At 45.2% G+C, this 22,051-nt stretch overlaps 1 protein-coding gene across 23 annotated transcripts in view; it reads right to left on the bottom strand.

The window, feature by feature from the left end:
- The window catches only part of DENND1A (DENN domain containing 1A), a 544,513-nt gene that overhangs the window by 157,903 nt on the left and 364,559 nt on the right, over window positions 1-22,051 (bottom strand). For all 23 annotated transcript variants that reach the window (XM_077968018.1, XM_015116876.3, XM_077968015.1 and 20 more), the window contains one exon: window positions 16,993-17,118. In XM_077968018.1, coding sequence (XP_077824144.1) covers window positions 16,993-17,118 — 126 coding nt within the window. The remainder of the gene's footprint in view (window positions 1-16,992; window positions 17,119-22,051) is intronic.

Genomic DNA, 22,051 nt, shown 5'->3' with positions numbered 1-22,051 from the left:
ATTACATTTATTCTCCCCATTTTACAGATGACAAAACTGAAGCTAAGGAGTTAAGTAACATGTGCAAAATTACATAAATAGAAAAGTGGTACTTGGAACCCAGGTCTGGCTGACTCCCGTAAGTAGGTTTCATCTCTTTTCTTCAGTGCCTGCCACTGGGCCTGGTACAGAGAAGGTGCCAGCATTTTAAAAAATAGAATTAGACTGTCTTGCTGAGTCCTAAAGATCAGGAAGCAGGTATTAAGATGACATAAGCTACTGCATGGGGCATCACTTTTTGGAAGAAGACAAAAAAGAAGTGATGAGTTCCTTTGAGCCCAGCAGTCACAGAGACCCTCCTTTAGGACAGACTGGTCTCCTCAGCACTAGGGCTCGAGTCCAAGCTGGCAAGATGCTTTCTGCATCAAGATTAAATGTGTCTGGGAAACCAGAGAGACGAAAGAAACAGCTACATGCTGCTGACAGCAGGGAGTACGGCAAAAATGTTTTCTGTACCCCAGGAATGCAAAGTCACCACCCTGACACATTGAATGACCAGCTTTCGACTAAGAAGCAAGATGCTAGAGGAGTTCATGTTTCCTCCCTAGATGCTGGAAACCATCACCAAAGAGGATCAGAAGCAGCATGGGACCAGTGGAAACACTGTGAGTTCTAGAGGCAGACAGACCTGGCTCCAATCCGACTCTTTCTTCTTGGCACCTATCTCACCCAGGAGCTTTCTCTATCTTCTTCCTTAGCTTTCTTTTTCTGCATAACACTTATTACCATCAGACATATTATATGTTGATTTTCATCTTTGTTTACCATCTGTGTCTTCCTAAAGTAGAAGAGATTTGAGGACTAGGACGTTATTTTGTTCACTGCTGCAACTCCAAGCATCTAGAATTGTCCCTGGTTTAGCAGGGTCTTGGTAAATGTTTGAGCAAAGTTGTTGCATTAAGTAATTTCAATTCTCTCTGCTTTAAGTTTCTTATTTAGCAAGCTGGGGATAATACTGTGTACATTTAACCAAGAAAATATACATAAAGGGCAAGAAGTAGGAGTTCAGTAAGTACCAGGTTTTTCCCTCCCCTACTTCTTTTGCATAAACACTTATCAAGCCAGCATAAAACTAATCAACCTGGGATAAAAGTTTCCCTTCAGAGAATAGATAATGACCTTTTAAGCTGGCAGCTGACTTGCTCAAGACAACCTTAAAACCTCCAGACCATTTTATTGTGAAGAGGAGAGTGAACATGCCTCGCAGTAGGAATATGAGCAAAGAAAAGTCCCAAGCAACTGGCTTATGAATAATGCCAGTGAGCTGTGACTGATGGAAATAGGGTTGAGTGGAGACCTGCCAGGTCACATCACTAACAGGGACCAGCAAGCCAAACATAAATAATCTCCAGTTAAAGAGTTTCCAAAAATCCTGCCACGCCTCCATGGAATGTGACTGCTGGTGAATTGGGCATTCGCTGGATAAAAAGTTTGCTGTGGAGGGCAGGAAAGATGCACAGAGGATGAGTACTTCCCATCTGCCATTGCATTTAATTCTGAAAACAATTTTATGAAGGTGGCATTTTTATCCCCACTTAACAAATGAAAAACCTGTGGTTTAGGGAGGAGGGAGGGCTTCCCGGTTTCATAGCTCTGAAGAAGTAGCTCTCCTGGAATCTCAAACTTCTTTAGCCTGTACCAAACTACAGTGCACACATGGCGCCTCTTCAACACTCAAATACTCCATCAAACACTTTGCAAGCTTTCCTCTACATATATGCCTCCAGAAAGAGAATATATTAAGAAATTAGACATCTACTAGATAATAATTGGTAGCTAATAAAGCGTCAGCAAATTCACTGAAGTTTGGGGGGTAGTCAGTCAACATATGTGAATTTCTGACATTCCTGTTAGCTCCAGGCTAAGCCCATAAAGTTTTAAATACCTCGTTCTTATTTCATTATAAAATAGAAACCAGCCAGACACATGTCAAGGAAGCTCTATGAAGGTATCGTTTAATTCGAGATTCTCTTACCTATTGTATAGTTGAGGTAATAGGGTTCGGAAAGGTATAGTAACTTGTGTAGAGTCACACAGCTTAGAAAAGGCAGAGTCCAGGTTAGCATCAAGTCTAACTTCAAGTCAAGGGGTCTTTCACTTCATTATGCTATTCATTGGCCTGGGGAAGGGATGCAGGGGGGTGTGGGCGGGTGGTCACCAAATAGCCTTACTCTCTGGGATTTGGCAGTGCTGGTTCTCAGCCTGCTTGACCTCAGACTCACCCCACTTTTCTGCTCTGCTCTCTACAGACAGGAGGGTGACCTTTGCACACTGAGTTCCCCGGGCTCCCAGATCAGCTGGTTTCCGCTTGGTTTGGCCCATGCAAGGCACCAGCGAGAGATTAGGAGGAGGAGAATGGAAGGGAAAAGCTTGAGTATCTCTTCACGCTTTCTCTGCTTGGGTGGGCTGTGTAGCAATGGTTCACCTCCTCCCTGACTCAAGCACCTACTGCACAGACCCACAGGGACCAGCTGTGGTCAAGCGACCCTGGCCTCTGGCCTCCAGAGCACCACCTCTGCTGTTACGAATCTCTGGATTGCCTCCCTGTCTTCTTCTGGATTTCAGCTCTGCCATCACCTGTGTAACCACTTCCTTGCATGATTTCCCCTCTGTTGTAAACATTGCAAGTAATCTCTGCTGTCCTTAGATCCTGACTGACACACTGATTAAGCTGCTGGACCTAGAGGACCACGTAGAGCAGCCTGCTGAGCTGGGAAAGCCGAATGGTGGCTCAGCTCTGTGTCTCAAGACCACCTGTTGGCCCCAAACCTCTGTCTGGCCAGACAAGAAATGCTTTGGAAAAAGAAGGTGCTTTTCTGTTTTTGAGATGCACAGCCATGGAACGGGTAAAATGAACCCAGCTGGCATCCTAATTCCACGGTCTCAGAGCAAGAAAATGTAACCATCAGCCATTAGCTCTAGCAGTGCTTCCTAAACTGCTGTGAGGAGTACTAGATGCATGGAATGCTAATAGGTATTTTGTGGAAAAGGCCTTCTGAAAAATGCTGGGTTAAACAAAGTGATCTGGATTTCTTTACAGCTGGGCTTCAGTAGTATACATTGTTAATATATTTCAAAAGTTACAGTAGGTATAAAATGTAACAATTCCAAATTCTATGGGATCAGAAAATATATCAATATTTTTGGGTCTAATATTTCAAGGAACAGGGTTCTGGAAATGCTGGCTTATGATATTAGTGCTGAATCCTGCAGTGGCCAACATGGTCTCTTACAGCCTGGACACTGACCACTCCTCTGCTTTGTCCTCAGCCACGCCTCTTCTGTCCGTGCTCCGGTCACAGGGGCACTGGCAGTACCCAACCCTGCCACGTGCTTTCAAGGCCGCTTGCCTCTGCATATGCTACTTCCTGCCCCTTGCTCCCGGGGAGCTCCCATTCCTCCTATAAGACCTCATTCCAGACACATCCGTCCCTGGGAAGCTTCCCCTCAGCACCCAATCTGTAGTGATTAGCCCTGTGCTGAAATGTCTCCCAGCCTGCACATTCTACTACAGCAGTTCCCACCCCTTACTGCAACTCTCTGCTTCCTTTCCTTCTCTGCCTCTCACTGTCTTTAACAGTGACCAGGTCTTACTTGTCAGTGTGTGCAAGTCAGTGCCCTGGTCAGGTCTGCAGTGGGGACCACTATTGAAAGATTTCAAATGCTTGTTCCATGTTGTGCTAACAAGGCTTGATTATAACAGACTTAAAATTCACTATAAATCAAAGTTCCATTGTTAATACAATCCCTAAAAAATAAACCTTATATGAATGTGGCTACTTTTATTATGATGTCAATAACTTGCTTTTGTAAAATCCTAACATCAGCTGAAAAACAACCAAGAAATATGGATTAACACTGCTGTGAGAAAGCCAGCCACTAGGTGTCAGCCCAGGAAAAGAGGAGGAAGGGCTACACTTCCCAGCATTTTAAGTTTTCATCCAATTATCACTACAAATATCAAATATTTAAACAACAAAATATTAGGCAATTAAAATTATCTATTAAAGGAATGTTTTAAAAAAGATACATAAAATTTTGACATTTCCCCCTTGCAAAATAGTTTATAAATGGTGTTAGTTTAACCTGTATTTGTCAAGAAACACTTGTATAGATTAGAGAAATTGACTCCTAAGAGGGAATCAGCTCAGTTTTCTTCCGAAATGCCCTCAAATCGCATGTAATATGAACCATATGGTAATCACCATTGTGGAGTGTGGTCAGAGAAGAGAGCATGGTCACCAGAACCAGGCAGATGAGGGGCCAATCCTGCTCTGCCACTTCTTAAAAAGTGACATAATCTTTCCCAGCCTCAGTTTCTCATCAGTAAAATGGGGCTGTGCCATGCTCTCCACAGAGGGGCTGTAAAAAGGGGCTCTCTCTCTCTCTCTATAGAGAGAGAGAGAGAGAGCCTAGCATATAACAAATGCTGTTCTTTTCTTTTCCTTAAGACTTCAGGTCTTAATGATTTACTTAACAAAGCTGTTTTATAGCTCCCAAACAACTCAGGACATTATAATTAAGAACTATGAGAACTTCATTCATTCACATCCTACTGAGCACCTTCTATGTATCAGGCTCTGTGCCAAGGATACATGAGTAAACATGACATTCCACTGCCTTCTGGAGAAGACTTCAATTTTCTCATGGAAGGGTAGCCTAAGCCTGAATGTGATATAATCATATATTTCAGGGAATACAACTGCACCTCACAGAAAATCAGTGTAGATATATATCCAAGAACTGAGTGTGGGGATAAAATCAACACAACTGTATCCTCGAATCATCATGTATATCATAATGTTCTATACAGAACAAATCCACCATTCCTCCATTGACTGTGCACTGGGGGCATAAGAATAAGATTTGCTGTCTCCTGGTTTTTTTTTTTTGGAGACAGAGTCTCGCTCTGTCACCCAGGCTGGAGTGCGGTGGCGCGATCTCAGCTTACTGCAAGCTCCGCCTCCCGGGTTCACGCCATTCTCCTGCCTCAGCCTCCTGAGTAGCTGGGACTACAGGCGCCTGCTACCTCGCCCAGCTAATTTTTTGTATTTTTAGTAGAGACAGGGTTTCACTGTGTTAGCCAGGATGGTCTAGATCTCCCGACCTCGTGATCTGCCTGCCTCGGCCTCTCAAAGTGCTGGAATTACAGGTGTGAGCCACCGTGCCTGGCCCCAAGAACTCCTGTTCTTAAGAAGTTCATAGTCTAGGCCGGGCGCGGTGGCTCAAGCCTGTAATTCCAGCACTTTGGGAGGCCGAGACAGGCGGATCATGAGGTCAGGAGATCGAGACCATCCTGGCTAACACGGTGAAACCCCGTCTCTACTAAAAAAAAAAAATACAAAAAACTAGCCGGCTGAGGTGGTGGGCGCCTGTAGTCCCAGCTACTCAGGAGGCTGAGGCAGGAGAATGGCATAAACCTGGGAGGCGGAGCTTGCAGTGAGCTGAGATCCGGCCACTGCACTCCAGCCTGGGAGACAGAGCGAGACTCCGTCTCAAAAAAAAAAAAAAAAAAAAAAAAAGAAGTTCATAGTCTAGCTATGCATATGAAGTCACTTAGCACCATTTCAGGCTGCAAATTGTCAAATGTTATCTATCACTGTTTGAAAATGGATCAGAAAGATTTCCTTTTCAGAGTCTCACTGAAAAAGTGAAAGACCCTAAAGTGAGAACATCTGATTTTAAAACACCAGTAGCAGCAACCATTTCTCTTTGCCACTGCTTCCACAAAAATAGGGTATCTAAAACGGCCACGGTGGCTTCAGTTTAATCCATGACTATAGTTCTCTCTTATATACTTTTAACTAGAAGAGAATATTTACTGGACATGACAATTCTGCAGGAGATGATCCTCCCGAACCCTAAATGCCTGTGGTTAGCCACCATGCAGCTGCTGGGCTGTGCCTTCGCTTTACATTTACACATTCATGATGTGGTGTTTGTGTGGCTTATTCCTCTCAGGTTCTAAGATGAAGCTGCAGCTGATATGTTTTAAAACTAAGTATCTCTATTGTGCTACACTGAAATATGACCACCAGCCTTTCTGATGTATACCATGGGGAAAGAGCTATCAGTCATTCATTTGTTCATCCAGTCAGTCAACAAACATTTAATGAGCACCTACTTACCAGACTACGTGAGCGACATCAATGTATATAAAACATGGCCCCACGCTTTAAAGGAGCAAAGTAAGAAAGGAGCCAAGATTATTAAATGAGATCAAGTTAAAGCCTAGAATTCCTCCAGGATGGTGCAAGATATACTAGCTGTGTTTTATTTTTCAAGTATTTCAGAACATATGGGAATTTCATTTTGATCATATTCAGTTATGCTCTTTGAAATCATTCAGTTGAGATTGATAATAGTGTTTAACTGGATTTCCTGCTAGTTCCCATCTTCTCTCACTTAGAGAGCTACTTTTTACTTGGGCAGTCTACTTCTAGAACAATGATTCCCAGTTCATTGATCATTTATTGTGTGACTCCAAGGTAACAAGACTCTCAAACTGGGTTCTGCATCAGCATCCCTGTGACATGGACAGTGAGATTTGGTGCCAATATTGAACGATGGTCATCTTTTCTCAATAGGCAACAAATGTTTTGATGAAATAAGTCTCAATTATATTTTCTCTTATGCATTTACAAAACTGACTGTAGGGCCAGGTGTGGTGGCTCATGCCTATAATCCCAGCACTTTGGGAGGCCGAGGCAGGCAGATCACCTGAGGCTGGGAGTTTGAGACCAGCCTGACCAACATGGAGAAAACCTGTTTCTACTAAAAATACAAAATTAGCTGGGCGTGGTGGTGAATGCCTTTAATCTCAGCTACTCGGGAGGCTGAGGCAGGAGAATTGCTTGAACCTGGGAGGCGGAGGTTGTGGTGAGCCGAGATCTCGCCATTGCACTCCAGCCTGGGCAACAAGAGTGAAACTCCATCTCAAACAAAAACAAAAACAAAAACAAACAAACAAAACACCTGATTGTAATTTTTTAAATGACTCTAATTTTCAACCCTTGGTACCTACCACCCCTATTTGTCTATAAGTGCTGGTGGGCAGTAAAATGAATAAATAACAAATAAATATTAAAGGAAGTAATTAAATATGTGATTTATTTCAAATCCTTTATGTATCATTTGAGATAAAAGCCATACTTTCACAATTAGTGAAACAATTGCTGAACAAGTATGGACACCACTATTCTAAAATGTGGCGGTCTCATCTTTCTCTTCCTCCTTTACTTTGTCACCCAGGGATGGTCACTATCATTTAGTTAACATCTACTATCAGCAAGGCACTATGCTGGTGTTTGGTGCATATTATTGCTATTTTTCTCAACAGTCCTACCAGGTAAGCATTATTTACATTCTACACACAAGAAAAGTGAGTCTCAGGGTGGTGAAGTGACTTCCAGAGTCATCTTCTAGTAGATGACAGAGCCAGAATTAAAACCCAGGTGATTCCAAAGGCCATACTCCTTCCATCACATTCGGTGGGCTCCTTAGCCACTTAGAGCCACAGAGCTATAGTGATTGTCCCTGAAGTCCTGGGGCAGAAGCACCTCCCCTTATCCTTGCTTCATTCCCAGGACATGATCTTGACTTCAGATGACCACTAAAATGGGAAAAAAACATTAACTAGTAAGTTACCAGACCCTTCTGCAGTCCAGTTTACACTCCCCCATCAATGCATCTGCTTAGCTCGGGCCTGTAGGTTTTGGCTATAATTTCTTATCCACTTGCCTAAAATATACTGAAAAATAAAACAAATGTTTCATAGACTTTTCCTACAGATATTCTTGGGTCCATATTCATGCTTCCCAGACACACTGCTACCCACTTAACAAAAGCACAGGCTCTGTCTGAAAAACATTTTGGAGGTCCCTCAATAAGTTAAACGTAGAATTACCAGATGACCCACAACTGCACTTCTTGGTATGTAACCAAATGACTTGCAAAGCAGGTGTCCAAACTATTAATCACACACACACATTCACAGCAGTATTACTCATAACAGCCAAAACATAGAAACAACCCAGGTGTCCATTAACAAGTGAGTGGATAAACAAAATATGGTACATACAGATAGTGGAATATTATTCAGTCTTAAAGAAGGCTGAAGTTCCAATGCATGCTATAACATGGATGAAGCTGGTAAACAAGATGCTACCAAAATAGGCCAGGCAAAGGACAAATATTGGATGATTCCGCTTCTATGAACTATCTAGAATAGGCAAATTCAGAGACAGAAAGTAGACTAGAGGTTACTAAGGGCTGGGGGAAAGGAAAATGAGAAGTTCTTGCTCAGTGGATATAGAGGTTCTGTTGGGCGTGATTAAAAATGTTGCAAATAGATAGTGGTGATGGTTGCACACTGCGAATGCCATTCATGCCAATGAACTATATACTTAACAATGGTTAAAATAGCACGTTTTATATTATATGTATTTTTTATCACAGTTTTTTTTCCTTAAAGCATGGGCTCTTTAGACAGACCTGGGTGTGATGGGATGAGTCCCAGCTCCACCACTCCCAACCTGTGTGGTCACAGAGCCTCGCGCAGACACACAGCTGCACACACACACCAGTCCCTTCCAGGCGTCATGCAGTTTCCTTTCCCCCGCTTTCCTTGCCTCCTTATCTCTCATCTTGCTGTACTGTACACAGTGTCTTAAGGTTCCTCAAACCTATGTTTAGCACAAGATGGAGGCACAGACAAATTAGTCACATCCCTTATGTGTGTTCTGGGAATCCTCTGCTCGTCTGTGTGGAGGGCAGGGAGTGTGCACCCTCCCACCCATCAAGGGTTCTTCATTCTTTTTCCATCTCGAGCCACCGTGAGGCTGAGTCAACCGAAATCTGCTTCCTTGAGACGCTGTGACAAGTTGGCCCCCACAGTCAGGCTCCTGCTCACAGACTCAGTTCTTCCACTCAGAAGGCTTTGAAACACAGCATTTCAAAGCTTTATTCACAAAGATGTTTAGTGGAGTATTACTTCGAATATCAAAAGATTGGAAACAACCTAAATGTCCAACATGGGAGGCTGGTCATGGAAATTATGGTAGTTACACTTGATGGAATATTCTGCAGCTATGTAAAGATGCATATGATATCTTGTTAAAAGGTGGGGCAGGGGAAACTAGCTTTTAACTGAGATTTGGTTGTAGCTATGTAAACCCTTTGCCTAATGAAAAAATAAACAGTAAATACAAAAGGCATATGTAGTAAAAATCAGTGGGACTATGGTGCTGTTTTGATTTTACTACCTTAAAAATATTTTTCTATTTTCCATTACACCAAAAAGAAATCAGAAAACAGTTTTTATTTTTTTTCAAAAACAACACGAGATCAACAGGGTTACTCAACCAGGACACAGATATATGTGGTGTTTTTCCAACCTGCTCCAACACAACCTCGTGCATTCATCCTTGAAAGCCAGGCTATCAATCTGCTTTTATCTTAACTTCTGCGTCCTCAAGGGGTTTTAGGTGGATAAATATGACTCAGCAGAATCATGGGCAAAATCATGGGCTATAAGGTGGATGATGCCAGTGTACCCACAGCTGAATCTGGAAGCTGGCCTCTTGGGATGAACTAAGCAAGTGGGACCAGAGTGAGTTGGTTGCTGCCTGTTTAAACAGTTTGCTTACTGCCCCCACCCAGCATTCGCTCCCCGCGGGCAGTAGCTCTGTTCCCTTTATCTTGGGGAAGCCCAGCTAGCAGGCTGGCCCGGAGAGGATCACACAAGCTAGCTGAATAAACAGCTCCCATAGTGCTCCACCTACACTGGCCTTTCCACGGACACTGGCACAGAAGAGGACGCATCTTCAAACGCCAATACCCATGGCTTTTGCTCTTTAACCTAACATATACCAAGGGCCTGCAGTGGGCCAGACATGGGGAGAGGCACCCTCACATGCACTGTCATGCAGCATGGGCTATGAAATAAGAAACTCTGAGCAGAAAAGGGGATGAATTGAAAGCACACAAATCTATCTGCAAAAGTTCTTTAAAACTGAGACCAGTGTGTGTGAAATGTGTTTCAAAGGGGGTGTATTAGCCTTATTCAGATTTCCTGATGATATAATTTTAAACAAAGGAGGTAAAAGATTCCTTAAAAAATTCTTTCGTTCTCTCTAGAAAGGAGGAACATTCAAGGCAAATTTTAGAACCATACTGCTATATGTATCCTCCAAAAGTTGCAATCTTCTACCATGCAGAGAAAGGACCCTTGGCCTAGCAATTAAACTCATTTGTCTTTTATCCCCTTCTTGCCAAAAAGGACCCCAGCCCTAACTAGTTAATCCCTAACACACACTGCTACTCCCAGAGTTGCCTGGCAACTGCTAGGAGGCGTGTCAGAGAGCAAGAAAGGCCTAAATAAATGAGCTGGAGCCTGGGCTGCCGCTTGACATGGATAAAGGGGGTTTCTCCAGATGGGGCTGCCTGGCTGCTTGTGGCTCTGTCATTTAAGTCGAGAAGGACAAGTTGGTTTGGCTGATATTGTTAAATATCTTGGGCTTTGCATCTGATTTTCTCCAGGTGACTGAAAAATGGGTCACATGCCTTTGTGATTTGCAGACACCTCCCCTCTATCAGGAAGCAGCAACCTCTGAAGACCAAAGATAGGACAGGATGCAATGTGTATGCACCAAACAGAGGCCGAGGGCAGTCCCCCTGCCTCAAATGCTTCCCTGTTCCCTAATTTCCTTCACCCATTCTCCCATCTATTATTCCAAAATATACTCACTGATACCTACATACAGTGCCATGACCTGTGCCTGGCACTGGAAATGCAGAGAGTTACTAACACGGAACATGTGGAAACTAGAACAAAGACAGGCGGGAGGATGTGGTGGAGGGAACCTGGGTTTGGAGGTTGTCTGCTGGCTCTGCTGCTTCCTAGGAATCACTGCAGCCTCCGCTCCATCCCCCGTGTGTAAAGGGCTAGTGAGGGGCTGGGATGGGGAATTACTGAGATCACGGATGGGAAGCAACTTGGAGTTGAACTGAGTGCTGACCCTGTGGGAGGCCACTGAGGTAAACTTGGCAGTGACTAGACACCCCTGGTATCTCAGTTTCTGACCCTGAGAGAGTCCTTTGGAATAATTCACCTGGTGTGTGAAGACACACACCACCAGGGAGCCAACACAGGCCCTCCCCGCCCTGGGCTGGGCACCCAGCCTCCCCAACAGACCTGCAGAAGGCACAGATGGGGAGGAGCAGCCTAGCTCCTGGCACAGGGCTGGGCCTCAACAAGCGGCCCCCTTCCTCCTTCCTTCTGGACCCGGTAAAGAAAACAAAGCTCAGGAGTCCCCCAGTCAGCTGCATTCTGAATTTTTTCATTAGGAAAGAGAGAGAGAGAGCGAGAGAGACCAAGGTGGTGATAAAAATCTCAAGGGAGTTCTGAGCCAGGGAAAAGGTCTTCGCATGTGACTGCAGAGGAGGAGATGCCCACCTCTGCTTCTCAGGCCAGAACTTGACCCCTCCTCACAGAGCCAGGCAGGACATGGACTGGAGCTGTCCCCCAACGGGCTCCAGGCTGGCAGGGTCCTCCTCAGACGGAGGAAGTGGGTGAGGGCCAGGGCCATGCCCATCTTCCCAGGGCCACCAGGACAGGCACTGTACTGGGCTTATTAAGCCTCACTACACTCCTGCAAGGAGGCGATTACACATCCACTTTATGGAAGGGGAACTGAGGATTGGAGAGGTGAATAACTGCTCAGGGTCCTGGGAGGCAGAAGCAGAGCAGAGAGGAGCCTGCTCAGGTCCCTCATGTTTCCTGTTTCCAACAAAACACAACACCGTGACTCTGCAGTAACCTGACAACCATGACCCCACCTCCACCTCCCCCACCTGTATGGGCAGTACCCCAGGACCCTGCATGGTGACTGCTGCTGTGGAAGCATTACGAAGCAGTGAGCACAGGCGAGCCAGAGGGGCTGGTAGCGCTGCAGCTGGGCTGCCCTGCGTGGCCCCCACATACCTGGCCTTCTACCCTGCAGGCTCCCTCTGCCCTCAGGGACCTACTGTTCCCAGGCCCTGCCCTGGCACCCACCTCGGGGGCCATTCCCTGCACACATTCCCCTGTGTCTGCTCACCAGCTTTCTCCCTCACCTTATGTGCCAAAGGCTTTAAATGGACTCACATCCGTTGACCCAGTAAATCCATGTCAAGGAATCTGCCTAAGAAAATAATTCAAACCAGGTATGAAGATATATATAAAGATGTTTAGCACAGTGTGGTTTAAAATCATGAAACATTACTGACAATCAAAAAAACCAGCATGCCAGGCATGGTGGCTCATGCCTGTAATCTCAACAGTCTGGGAGTCTGAGGCTGAGGATCACTCAAGCCCTGGAGTTGGAGACCAGCTAGGCAACATAGCAAGACCTTGTCTCTACAAAAATTAAAAATAAATTAGCTGAGTTCAGTGGCATGCACCTGTAGTCCCAGCTAGATGGGAGGCTGATGTGGGAGGATCACTTCAGCGCAGGAGGTTGAGGCTGCCATGAGCCATGATCATGCCACTCTAGCCTAGGCAACAGAGTGAGACCCTGTCTCAAAATAATAATAATAAAAAAATAGTAAAATAATTTCTTTCTTACAAGACTAGCACTAGGAAAACATGGTGGGCCTTGGTCCTGATTTCAGATCACAGGAACTCGACAGAAATCTCTGAGGAGGGCCTGGACATTTGCCTTTTTAAAAGCACCCCCCCCCACCCCTCGTTCCTCTGTGCTTCTAATCCATGGCCAGGGTTGGTAACCACAAGGGTCACCTGATAGGCTCTGCTCAGCCACTGTCAATGATGTCTAAGAAGAGATTCTATGTGGTATGAAAAATGCTTACACAAACTAAAAGGCAAAAAAAGTTATTAATAACTAGGATACTGGATTGCTTTCTCAGGCATATCTCATCTGCCTACAAGAAAGTTAAAAAACCAAAACCCCAAAATGGAAAAACAAAAGAAACGAAAAATCCTAGAACCTAGATGGGAACCTGCCACAGCTGTATCTCACCTACCTCGTGATGATAGGATTATGGGTGGTGCTTTCTCATTTCTAGTCCTGTTACTTCGAACATTTTTTTACAAAGAACAAGTGTTCTTTTTTTTTTTTTTTTTTTTTTTTTTTTTGTGACCGAGTCTTGCTCTGTCACCAGGCTGGAATAAAGTGGCACGATCTTGGCTCACTGCAACCTCTGCCTCCCGGGCTCAAGTGATTCTCCTGCCTCAGCCTACTGAGTAGCTGGGACTAGAGGCACGCGCCACCATGCCCAACTAATTTTTGTATTTTTAATAGAGATGGCATTTCATCATGTTGGCCGGGATGTTCTCGATCTCTTGACCTTGTGATCCACCTGCCTCGGCCTCCCAAAGTGTTGGGATTACAGGTGTGAGCCACCGCGTCCAGCCTACAAAGAGCAGGTCCTATTTTTATAACCAGAGAAACAACTGAAAGACAAGCGGCCGTGGGGAGGGAGTCAGCACTGTGTTGCATGCACCCTGGCAGGCTCACTCAAGGCACCATCCTCCCCACTGATGCAGCCAATGCCTCCTCCCTATTTCTCAGGCTCACATGTACTTTGCAGTCATTATTTTAAACTAATCCCCTAAACATTTTTAAGAGACAGGTTCTCACTCTGTTGCCCAGGCTGGAATGCAGTGACACCATCTTGGCTCACTGCAGCCTTGAACTCCTGGGCTGAAGCAATCCTCCTGTTTCAGCCTCCCAAGTAGCTGTGACCACAGGCACGTGATACCACATCCACCTAATTTATTTTTTGTGGAGATGGGGTCTCTGTATATTGCCCAGGCTGGTCTTGAACGTGCCACCATGCCTGGCTGCCCCAAGCAATCTTACATGGGGAATGTTGTCACCTCATATTTTAGAAGGGGAGAATTTGCCAAAATTAAATCTATAGTTTAAAAACCATCTAGGTGACTTGGTGATGACCTTGGCTTGAAGCTTGGTTGGAAAATTCCAGGTCTTCTGGTTTCCTTCTCCACCTTACGGAAGAAAGCCATTGTAGGACAGATGAATGGGACTGAAAGGCTGACAGGTCTGCCATATTTCATTGATTCTAAGATGAAAATTACTTCCCATTGTAACATTTCTGAAATCTGGATGTGTCTTATAATCGGTGGCATCCTTCAGTTATAATTGGCACCACTCTTTTCCCTTTCTTAATGGTACATAAACTAATAATACATCTTATGACTGAATAGCAGCTTACATTCAAGGACAAGTACCATGTCTCCATCTAAACCCATCATGTTATCTCTAAGGTGATAGTTTTAATGGCTACATAATATTCTATAATAAGATGGACTTTAATTTATTTCACCGGTTACCTCATATGGATACTCAGTACACTCCAGTGTTTTACCATTGGGAATGCTGCTACTGTGAACACCCTGGTATTAAGCATTCCCTTTGCTACCAGGGGTGGCTTCATCCTCTCCTAGGCTCCAAATCTTGGGAGACATCTTGACACTTCTTGCTGTTCATCTCCCATATTTGATCTATTGCTGAATCTTGCTACTTCTTTCATGGTCTCTGTTTCTGGTTGAGCTACCCAGGGCTCTATTCTGAGTTCCCGTAACACTCCTCTAACTGGTTTCTCTGCCTCCAGCTCTCCTTTCAGCCCATCACTATACTACTGCTCAAAGGTAACTTCAGTCATGTCACATTTCTGCTCAGAAACTTACACTCCTCACAGGGTCAAGTTCACTCTCTTAGCGTAGCATCCAAGGCTCTGCCAAATTTGGCTCTATCCTCTCCTGCAGCCCCATCTCCCCACCCAGTCGCTCCAAACAAAATGGTCCACTCACTGGCTATGAGGGAACCTGCCTCCAAGCCTTTGCTTCCTCAGTTACCTCCACCCCCACTCTAGGAAGGGACGCTCCTTTCTCTTTTTCCAAACCTTACTCATCAGACCCAGTTCAAGTTTCACCTTCCTGATGAAATGTGTTATGGCTCAGTGGATCCTCAGGAAGGATAGGCAGAGGCTTAGCCTCATTTCACAGGTGAAGAAACTGAAGTTTAAATGGATTAAGTGGCTTGCTCAACTTTTAGACAGCTAAGAAGTGCAGAGCCAGGCTTGAAATTCCAGGGCTTCTGTCCTTAAATCCAGTGCCTTCCAGCGCCATGTGCAAGTACGACGATAAACTCCTCCCGTGGAGCAGCCTGTGCCCAGATCCTGCAGCAGCAATATGCCACGAGCTTCAGCTGCCTTTGGATTCCAGATGCACACATGCCAACAATGAGATCATTGCAAGAGTGAAAATACTTCAAGTCTGTCCGTTCCCAGCAACCCAAGCAAAGGATTGGGCCAGTTGTCCTATTCATTCCCATTTTAAACGGGGGAAGACAACAGTATTTTCCTTGAATTGTGCCAGCTGTCACTGCTTTGACCCTGATTGGTTTGGCTGGACCAAGATCGTGACAAGTAATCAGAGCCACGTCACTCTGACACTAGCAGGACACTATCAAGAACTGGCTTTAAGCTGAAGGGCTTTTGAAAAATCTACGGGAAATACATCTCAGGAAGCAAAAAGAGAGTGCACCCCTTCTGCTATGTGAGCACACAGTGACGATGACACTGTCCAAAGCTCAGGCAGCCTAGAGAGTAAGGCCTAAGTGCCAGACGGATAAAAAGGAGCAGGAGGGTGGGGTTAGGACACTACTTCCTGAGCACCCACTGCCCTGGCCACTTCACAGAGAGCAGGTCCTGGATGATGGGGAAACAAGGTGTTTGCTGTTATTCTTTGTGTTTTACTTGAATACACGACAGAGTCAGAGCAGTAAAGACCAATGTGTAATTGTGGCTTATGAGGAAGTGTGACCCCTGCTCATGCTCAGAATTTCTCCAGAGAATACATTGCCTCACATCCCCTGAACTTTTGTCATTTGATCTAATTAAATGCTACAGGTTAAAGTAAAAATAGAAACAAACAGCCCTGGCCTATGGGCAGTGCAGCCAGTGTCCCTCACATCCGACTCCAATTCCGACTCCAATTCCGACTCCGACGAGGCTGGGTGTGACAGTGTCACTCACCCGCTCGAGTCGAAGGCAGCCCTGTGCTCCTGGGAGAACAGACCTGTCAGCAGGGTTTCCCTCCAACATTCTCCCCTCTACAGGGTGACCCAGGTCCCTAGGCCAATTCCTGCATTCTCCTCAGCCAGAAGGCCAAGAGTAGGCCGAGGAGAGAAACAGCAAGGAAGAGTTTCTCTCCGAAGCTAAGAGGACTGTTACTGTCCTTGGTTTCAGAGAAGACCTGGTGTCTTCACATCCTTGCAATCACGAGTCACCTCATGAGGCAGGCAGGGGACATGGATGAGTCGACGAGGCCCAGAAAGGGGGAAGGGCCAGAGGTGGGCAAGGTCACTTCCCGGTCCTCACTGTGACCACTTACACCAAGACCCCTCGCAGGAGCCATGAGGCATGAGACCCAGGAGGCTCTGCTTTCTCAAGCGTGGAGAGGCGGTCCCTCGAAAGAACAAGGGTGGAGAGGCCCAGTGGGAAAGCAGGGGCTCTGGGGCCATCTGGCTTTTCCCGGCTAAGTTGTTTCTCTTCCCTGACCTTTGGCTCCCTCATTTGTAAAGTGGAGCTGATCATCTCTGCTGCACAGGTGCACTGTGAAGCCCCAGGGGAAGCAGGTGAGTGTGAGGGGCCTGGTGCTGGATCTGACACACGGCCAGGGCTTACTGTCTAGGGTGGTGCACAGGGCGTAACAGCCCCTGGAGCAGCCAGGGTCTCACATATGATGGCACAGCCTCCTTGTGCTGAGAGGTATGGTAAGGGGAGTACACTGTCCCCCACCACAAACACACACACGCTCTTCTAGGTAAATCCGAAAACCAGAAGGATCATGGCATTTCTTGTGGCCCCTGAGGTATGCTTCTCAGCCCTGACCAAACACAGGCTCTGTGACATGCCACGGCTACTCACCGGCTCGATTTTCAGAGCGTTTCGGTAGCTACCGAAGAAAGCGGCCTGGGCCTTAAGGAACGCTCTGGCCACACCATCCCCAGTGGTTGTGGAGACCTTTTTCAGCCTGTTCTTCAGGGAAGAGATCTGGTGATGGAGAGAAAGAAAACACAGGTTGAGGACAGGGTCAAAGTGGGGTGGCTAAGTTCACTATATACGGAGCCCTGAAAGATCCTACGGATGGCAGGATCCGTTTGATACCTCAGTTACTGGAAGGACAAAAATGTGTTCAGGTCAGGTGCGGTGGCACACGCCTGTAATCCCAGCTACTTGGGATGCTGAGGCAGGAGAATCACTTGAATCCAGGAGGCGGAGGCTGCAGTGAGCCGAGATCACGCCATTGCACTCCAGCCTGGGGCAACAGAGTGAGACTCAGTCTCAAAAAAAAAAAAAAAAAAAAAGGGTTCAGAATTAGGGCATCTTTTTGAAATTTAAATGAATGTTGTTCCTATTAGAACGTGTCTAAAAAAAACAAAAACCATTTTTAATGACTTACTCCATGCCAGGTAAGCACTTTTGCATACATTTTACAATTTAGTTAATTTAACAATCCGGTGAGGAAGGAATTAATGTTCCCATCTTACAAGGGTAAAACAGCCTCAGGGAGGCTAGGCTACATACCTAGGAACAAACTCAAGACATGGCCACATTCCAATCAAAGTCTTGTAGTCTGAGCCCAAACTCAGACTTTCAGTTCCTATTCTATACCCTCTTAAAGCTACTTACAAATGTTAGAATAAAGGCTTATTTATATTTCTCACACATAATACTCTAAAGGAAGTGTGGCAGCTTATACTAACAGACACATACTCAAGACGTTAAAACAAAATATTTGGAAATGATGATAATGGGCAAAGAAGCAGGTAATAGATTTGCTATATAAATGTAAGCCATCAGGTCTTATATGGTGGGTAGAAATGGGCTTGAATTTGACTTAAAAGTCTCCCAGTAGCCAAAGCAAAGAGGGAAATATGAAGGCTGTGAGATTTCACAGGTCCATGTACTACAAACAAACCCATTGGTCAAATGAATAAAGATTCTCCTGAAAGTGAGACATAAAAAACAATGTAGGAAAGACTGTGTGACATGCTGGCTGCTGCCCTCAACATCAAGCTTCTTGGACTATTTCTAACACGCGTTTCATTCATCTCAAGGTGCCACGCTTCACAGCACACCTTTCATACTGCGTTCCACATAAGAGGAGCCCCTGGAACTGTGCAACGTGGTGACCTCGAGTTATTCATTCACTCAACAAGTATTTATTATTTCCTATGTACCTAGGACTATGTTGGGCATTGGGAATACAAGGGATACAATGAAACTACACAGGGGTCTTGCCCTCCTTCAGCTGACATTCTAGTGAGAAAAACAGGGATGCATGTGGCATTGCTACTGTGACAAGCCTGTAAGAGAGCTTGTCTAGGGGGTCAAGGAAGGCTTCCTGGAGGGCAGCAGGCTTGCACTAAGATCTGAAGGATGGGTGAGGGTGGTTAACTCAGCAAAGAGGGGAGAGCACCACATGCTAAGTATGGGGAGTGGCGTGCAAAGGCCCTGCAGTGCAGAAGAGTTCAGGGAACAGAAAGAACCCCGGCTTCAGTGGAGAAAATGAGGGGAATATGGCTTGAAATGAGGCTGGAGAGAAAGGCAGGGGACTGAAGGGAATTTTTTCCTTCGTCCTGAGAGAGAAACAAAACTAATGATTGGTTTTAAGCATTCAGGTAACGTATCGAGAGCACGTTTCATGGAAACTAATTCTGTAAGAGACCAGCTACTGGTAGGACATTATTTAAAGAAAAAACTTAGGATACAATAGAAAATTAGATTTAGGTGATCCACGAATCTTTTACAGATTTTTAATATGAATGAGTGAAGATTATTTTTCTGGGTACAGGATCCATAGCTTTCCCCAGAATCTTAAAGGCACCTGTGACCCTAGAAATATTAAGAATCACTTGCTGAGAAGTCTGGGGAAAAAAATCTGATCCGGGAAGGACTAGACAGACTTTAGAAATGATCCATGCACATTATGTCTTGTTCCCAAGCTTCTGAGAGGAAAAATCTTTAATAGCTTATTGAGACATAGTTCACATATAAAATTCATTCATTTAAAGTACACACTTTGGTGGTTTTTAGTATAGTCACAAGGCTGTACAACCATCACTACTAACTCCAGAACATTTTTTATCATCCCTGAAAGAAACCTCATACTCATTAGCTGTCACTCCCCATTCCCTACCAATTTCAACCCCACACCAGACCCAAGCAACCACTTACCTTCCTCCTGTCTCTACAGGTTTGCCTACTCTGGACATTTCATATAAATGGAATTAACAATAGGTAGAATTTTGCCATCAGATTATTTCCCTTAGCACAATGCTTTATGAACAAGGATCGTCCATGTTGTAGCATGTGTCAAGACTTCACACTTTTTATGGCTAAATAGTATTCCACTGTATGGAGAGACCACATTTTATCAATCTGTTCATCAGCAGATGGACATTTGGGCTGTTTCTACTTCTTGGCTGCTATGAATAATGCTGCTATGAAGATTCACGTACAAGTTTTTGTGTGGAGACAACAGAAATTTCGAGGTAACAATCTGAAAAGCAAAAATCCTCCACCAGACCTTATGCAATGAAGACAAGCTGGAAGGATACACAAAGTCACCAAGCAGTGCTCAGTGTATATGAAGCCATTCATAAATGTGAACTGTTTATAGGAAAAAAATCCTTTGCTATTGATAAAGGGCATGCCTCACGTTTGGATGCTAAACTGAGTGAAGATGGGACTGATACTCTCCTCTGATAAGTTAGAAGCCAAGGGGACGTGCCCAGCGCTTTGGCAAGCTGAGGCAGGAGGATGGCTTGAAGCCAGGAGTTCAAAACCAGCTTGGGCAACACAGTGAGATCCCATCTCTATAAAAAAATATAAAAAAAGATTTAGCCAGCCATGGTGGCACATGCCTGTAGTCTCAGCTACTTAGAAGGCTGAGGTGGGAGGACTGCTTGAGCCCAGGAGTTCAAGGTTGCAATGAGCTATGATTGCACCGTAGAACTCCAGCCTGGGTGACAGAGCAAGACCCTGTCTCAAAAAAAAAAAAAAAAAAAAAAAAAAAAAAAAAAAGTAAAAAGCCTTGGGAACATACACTGAGGGGGTAGTTAGCCCACCTCTACTCCAAGAGGGGACCATGGAAAACAATCTTCATTTGGAAGCAGTTTGAAGTCTATCTCAACATCCGGGTATCTACAACTGGTTTATTATGACCTTCCCTTATCAGGGACACATGAGCCCCAGCCCCACAGTGGTGAGAGCCCCTGAGGAGCAATGCAGGCCATTCAGCACCTAGGCTGACTCTGCCGTGGACTTCCGCCTCCAAAGAGAAGTACGAAAAAGAAGCATGCTCTATTAACACGCTAAAAATACTACCCACTCCCTGCCCCTGCCCCCAAAATAAAAATAAAAATCCTGCCCCTCCCAGGGACTACAGTGACATTTCCATCCTTTGAAATGGTACAAGCCGCTGTCGCTCTCCTTCTGGCTCCTCAAAGGCCTTGGGCCACCTGTGCCGCAGATTATTCCTCACTTAACCTTCCCTGGCCTTTCTCTTTCATTCGGGAGGTGTTTAATTACCTTGGATTCACAACGCTGCACTTCAGGTGAGCCTCTCCTAATGGCCTTATTACCATTTTACACAAAGAAGGAGTCGTTGATTGTAACTGAGCAAATACTAGCGTGTTCCTTCCTGCCTGCCCCAGCTGGCCTGAAACTAGCCAAGTGGTCCTGGGCTCCTGGTGCCCCTGTGACCACTTAGGCCAAGAATTCTGAAGACCTCCTCTCACCCTGCCACATGGAGAAGCTTTTGTCTTGATCTGCCAGCACCTTAAACTTTGAAACTGCAAGTATCTGTGCATCTGATCGCTGGGGAGTAGCATTTGTCCTTTAAATACAAGTGAGGGAAGAAAATTTAAGGTTTAAATAACACAGAGTCATATATCTAAAGCTGAATTTGCCTTCAGTACCCCTAGGGGTGCTGGTCAAATCGTTAACATTGGGATTTATCTGGGGTAATTTGGGTGTGTTGTAAGTGCCGGGGAGGATGGCTTCCTCCTTTAATCAGGTGTTATAGGAGGAAGACAAAGCAAAGGAAAGGGGGGGCAAAACTGAACTCACCAGCTTCTGTCTAAAGTGCCCTTTCCTCTCTGTGTGCCATCTTGGTTACCACAGCATCATTCGGCCAGTCTCCTGGGCCAGGTGTCAGATGTCAGATTCCCTACTTCTCCCTCCTTTCCACAAACATTCTCCACATGTCATCAACACCAACCCAGATATGCCCTGAATCCACTCTCTCCTCTCAGTGCCCATGACACTGCCCTGTAAATTCAGCTCCATCATCCTCTCTGGCCCAGACTAGTGGAACAGTTTCCTCGGTGGGCCTTTCTTTGCCTTCAGTTTCTCAATGCCATCCACCCATATCTGTCCTAGTAATCTTGGAAAAATCCAAATCCAATCACTTTGATTCTCCATCAAAACCCTTCAGTGTCCCCGCCCTTCACCGTCATCACCTTCAGAAAAACATCCAAACTTCCACGAGCAGTCTGTGCAGGCTGTCGTCGATCAGCCTCACTTCCACTTGCTCTACTTAATGTTAAACTTGGATATCCAGAAGCACAGGCTACTCTCCAGCCCATTTCCATCTCAGTAGCTCAGTCCTGGTTGTCTCTTGTCCCTTCCTGTCCTGCTTGTGAACATCTATTCAACTTCTGAAAGACCATCCAAGTATCCATCAATTGGGGCCTCTGAAATACATGATCCCACATCCTCACCAGGAAATACCACATAGCTGCTAAAAAGGACATGGCAGTACTCTACGAACTGACACAAAAAGATGTCCGTGAAATACTGTCGAGTGGGGGAAAAACATGCAGGTTGCAGAGTAACACGTACAGCATGAATCATTTTAAAATTATATATAAATATATATGCAGTAAAAATCTAAAATGCTACATTATCAAACTTCAAC

This window comes from Macaca mulatta, chromosome 15 (assembly GCF_049350105.2).
Source record: "Macaca mulatta isolate MMU2019108-1 chromosome 15, T2T-MMU8v2.0, whole genome shotgun sequence".
NCBI lineage: Eukaryota > Metazoa > Chordata > Mammalia > Primates > Cercopithecidae > Macaca > Macaca mulatta.
The sequence above is the reverse complement of the archived record's forward strand: the minus strand, read 5'-3'. Positions and strand labels throughout refer to the sequence as shown.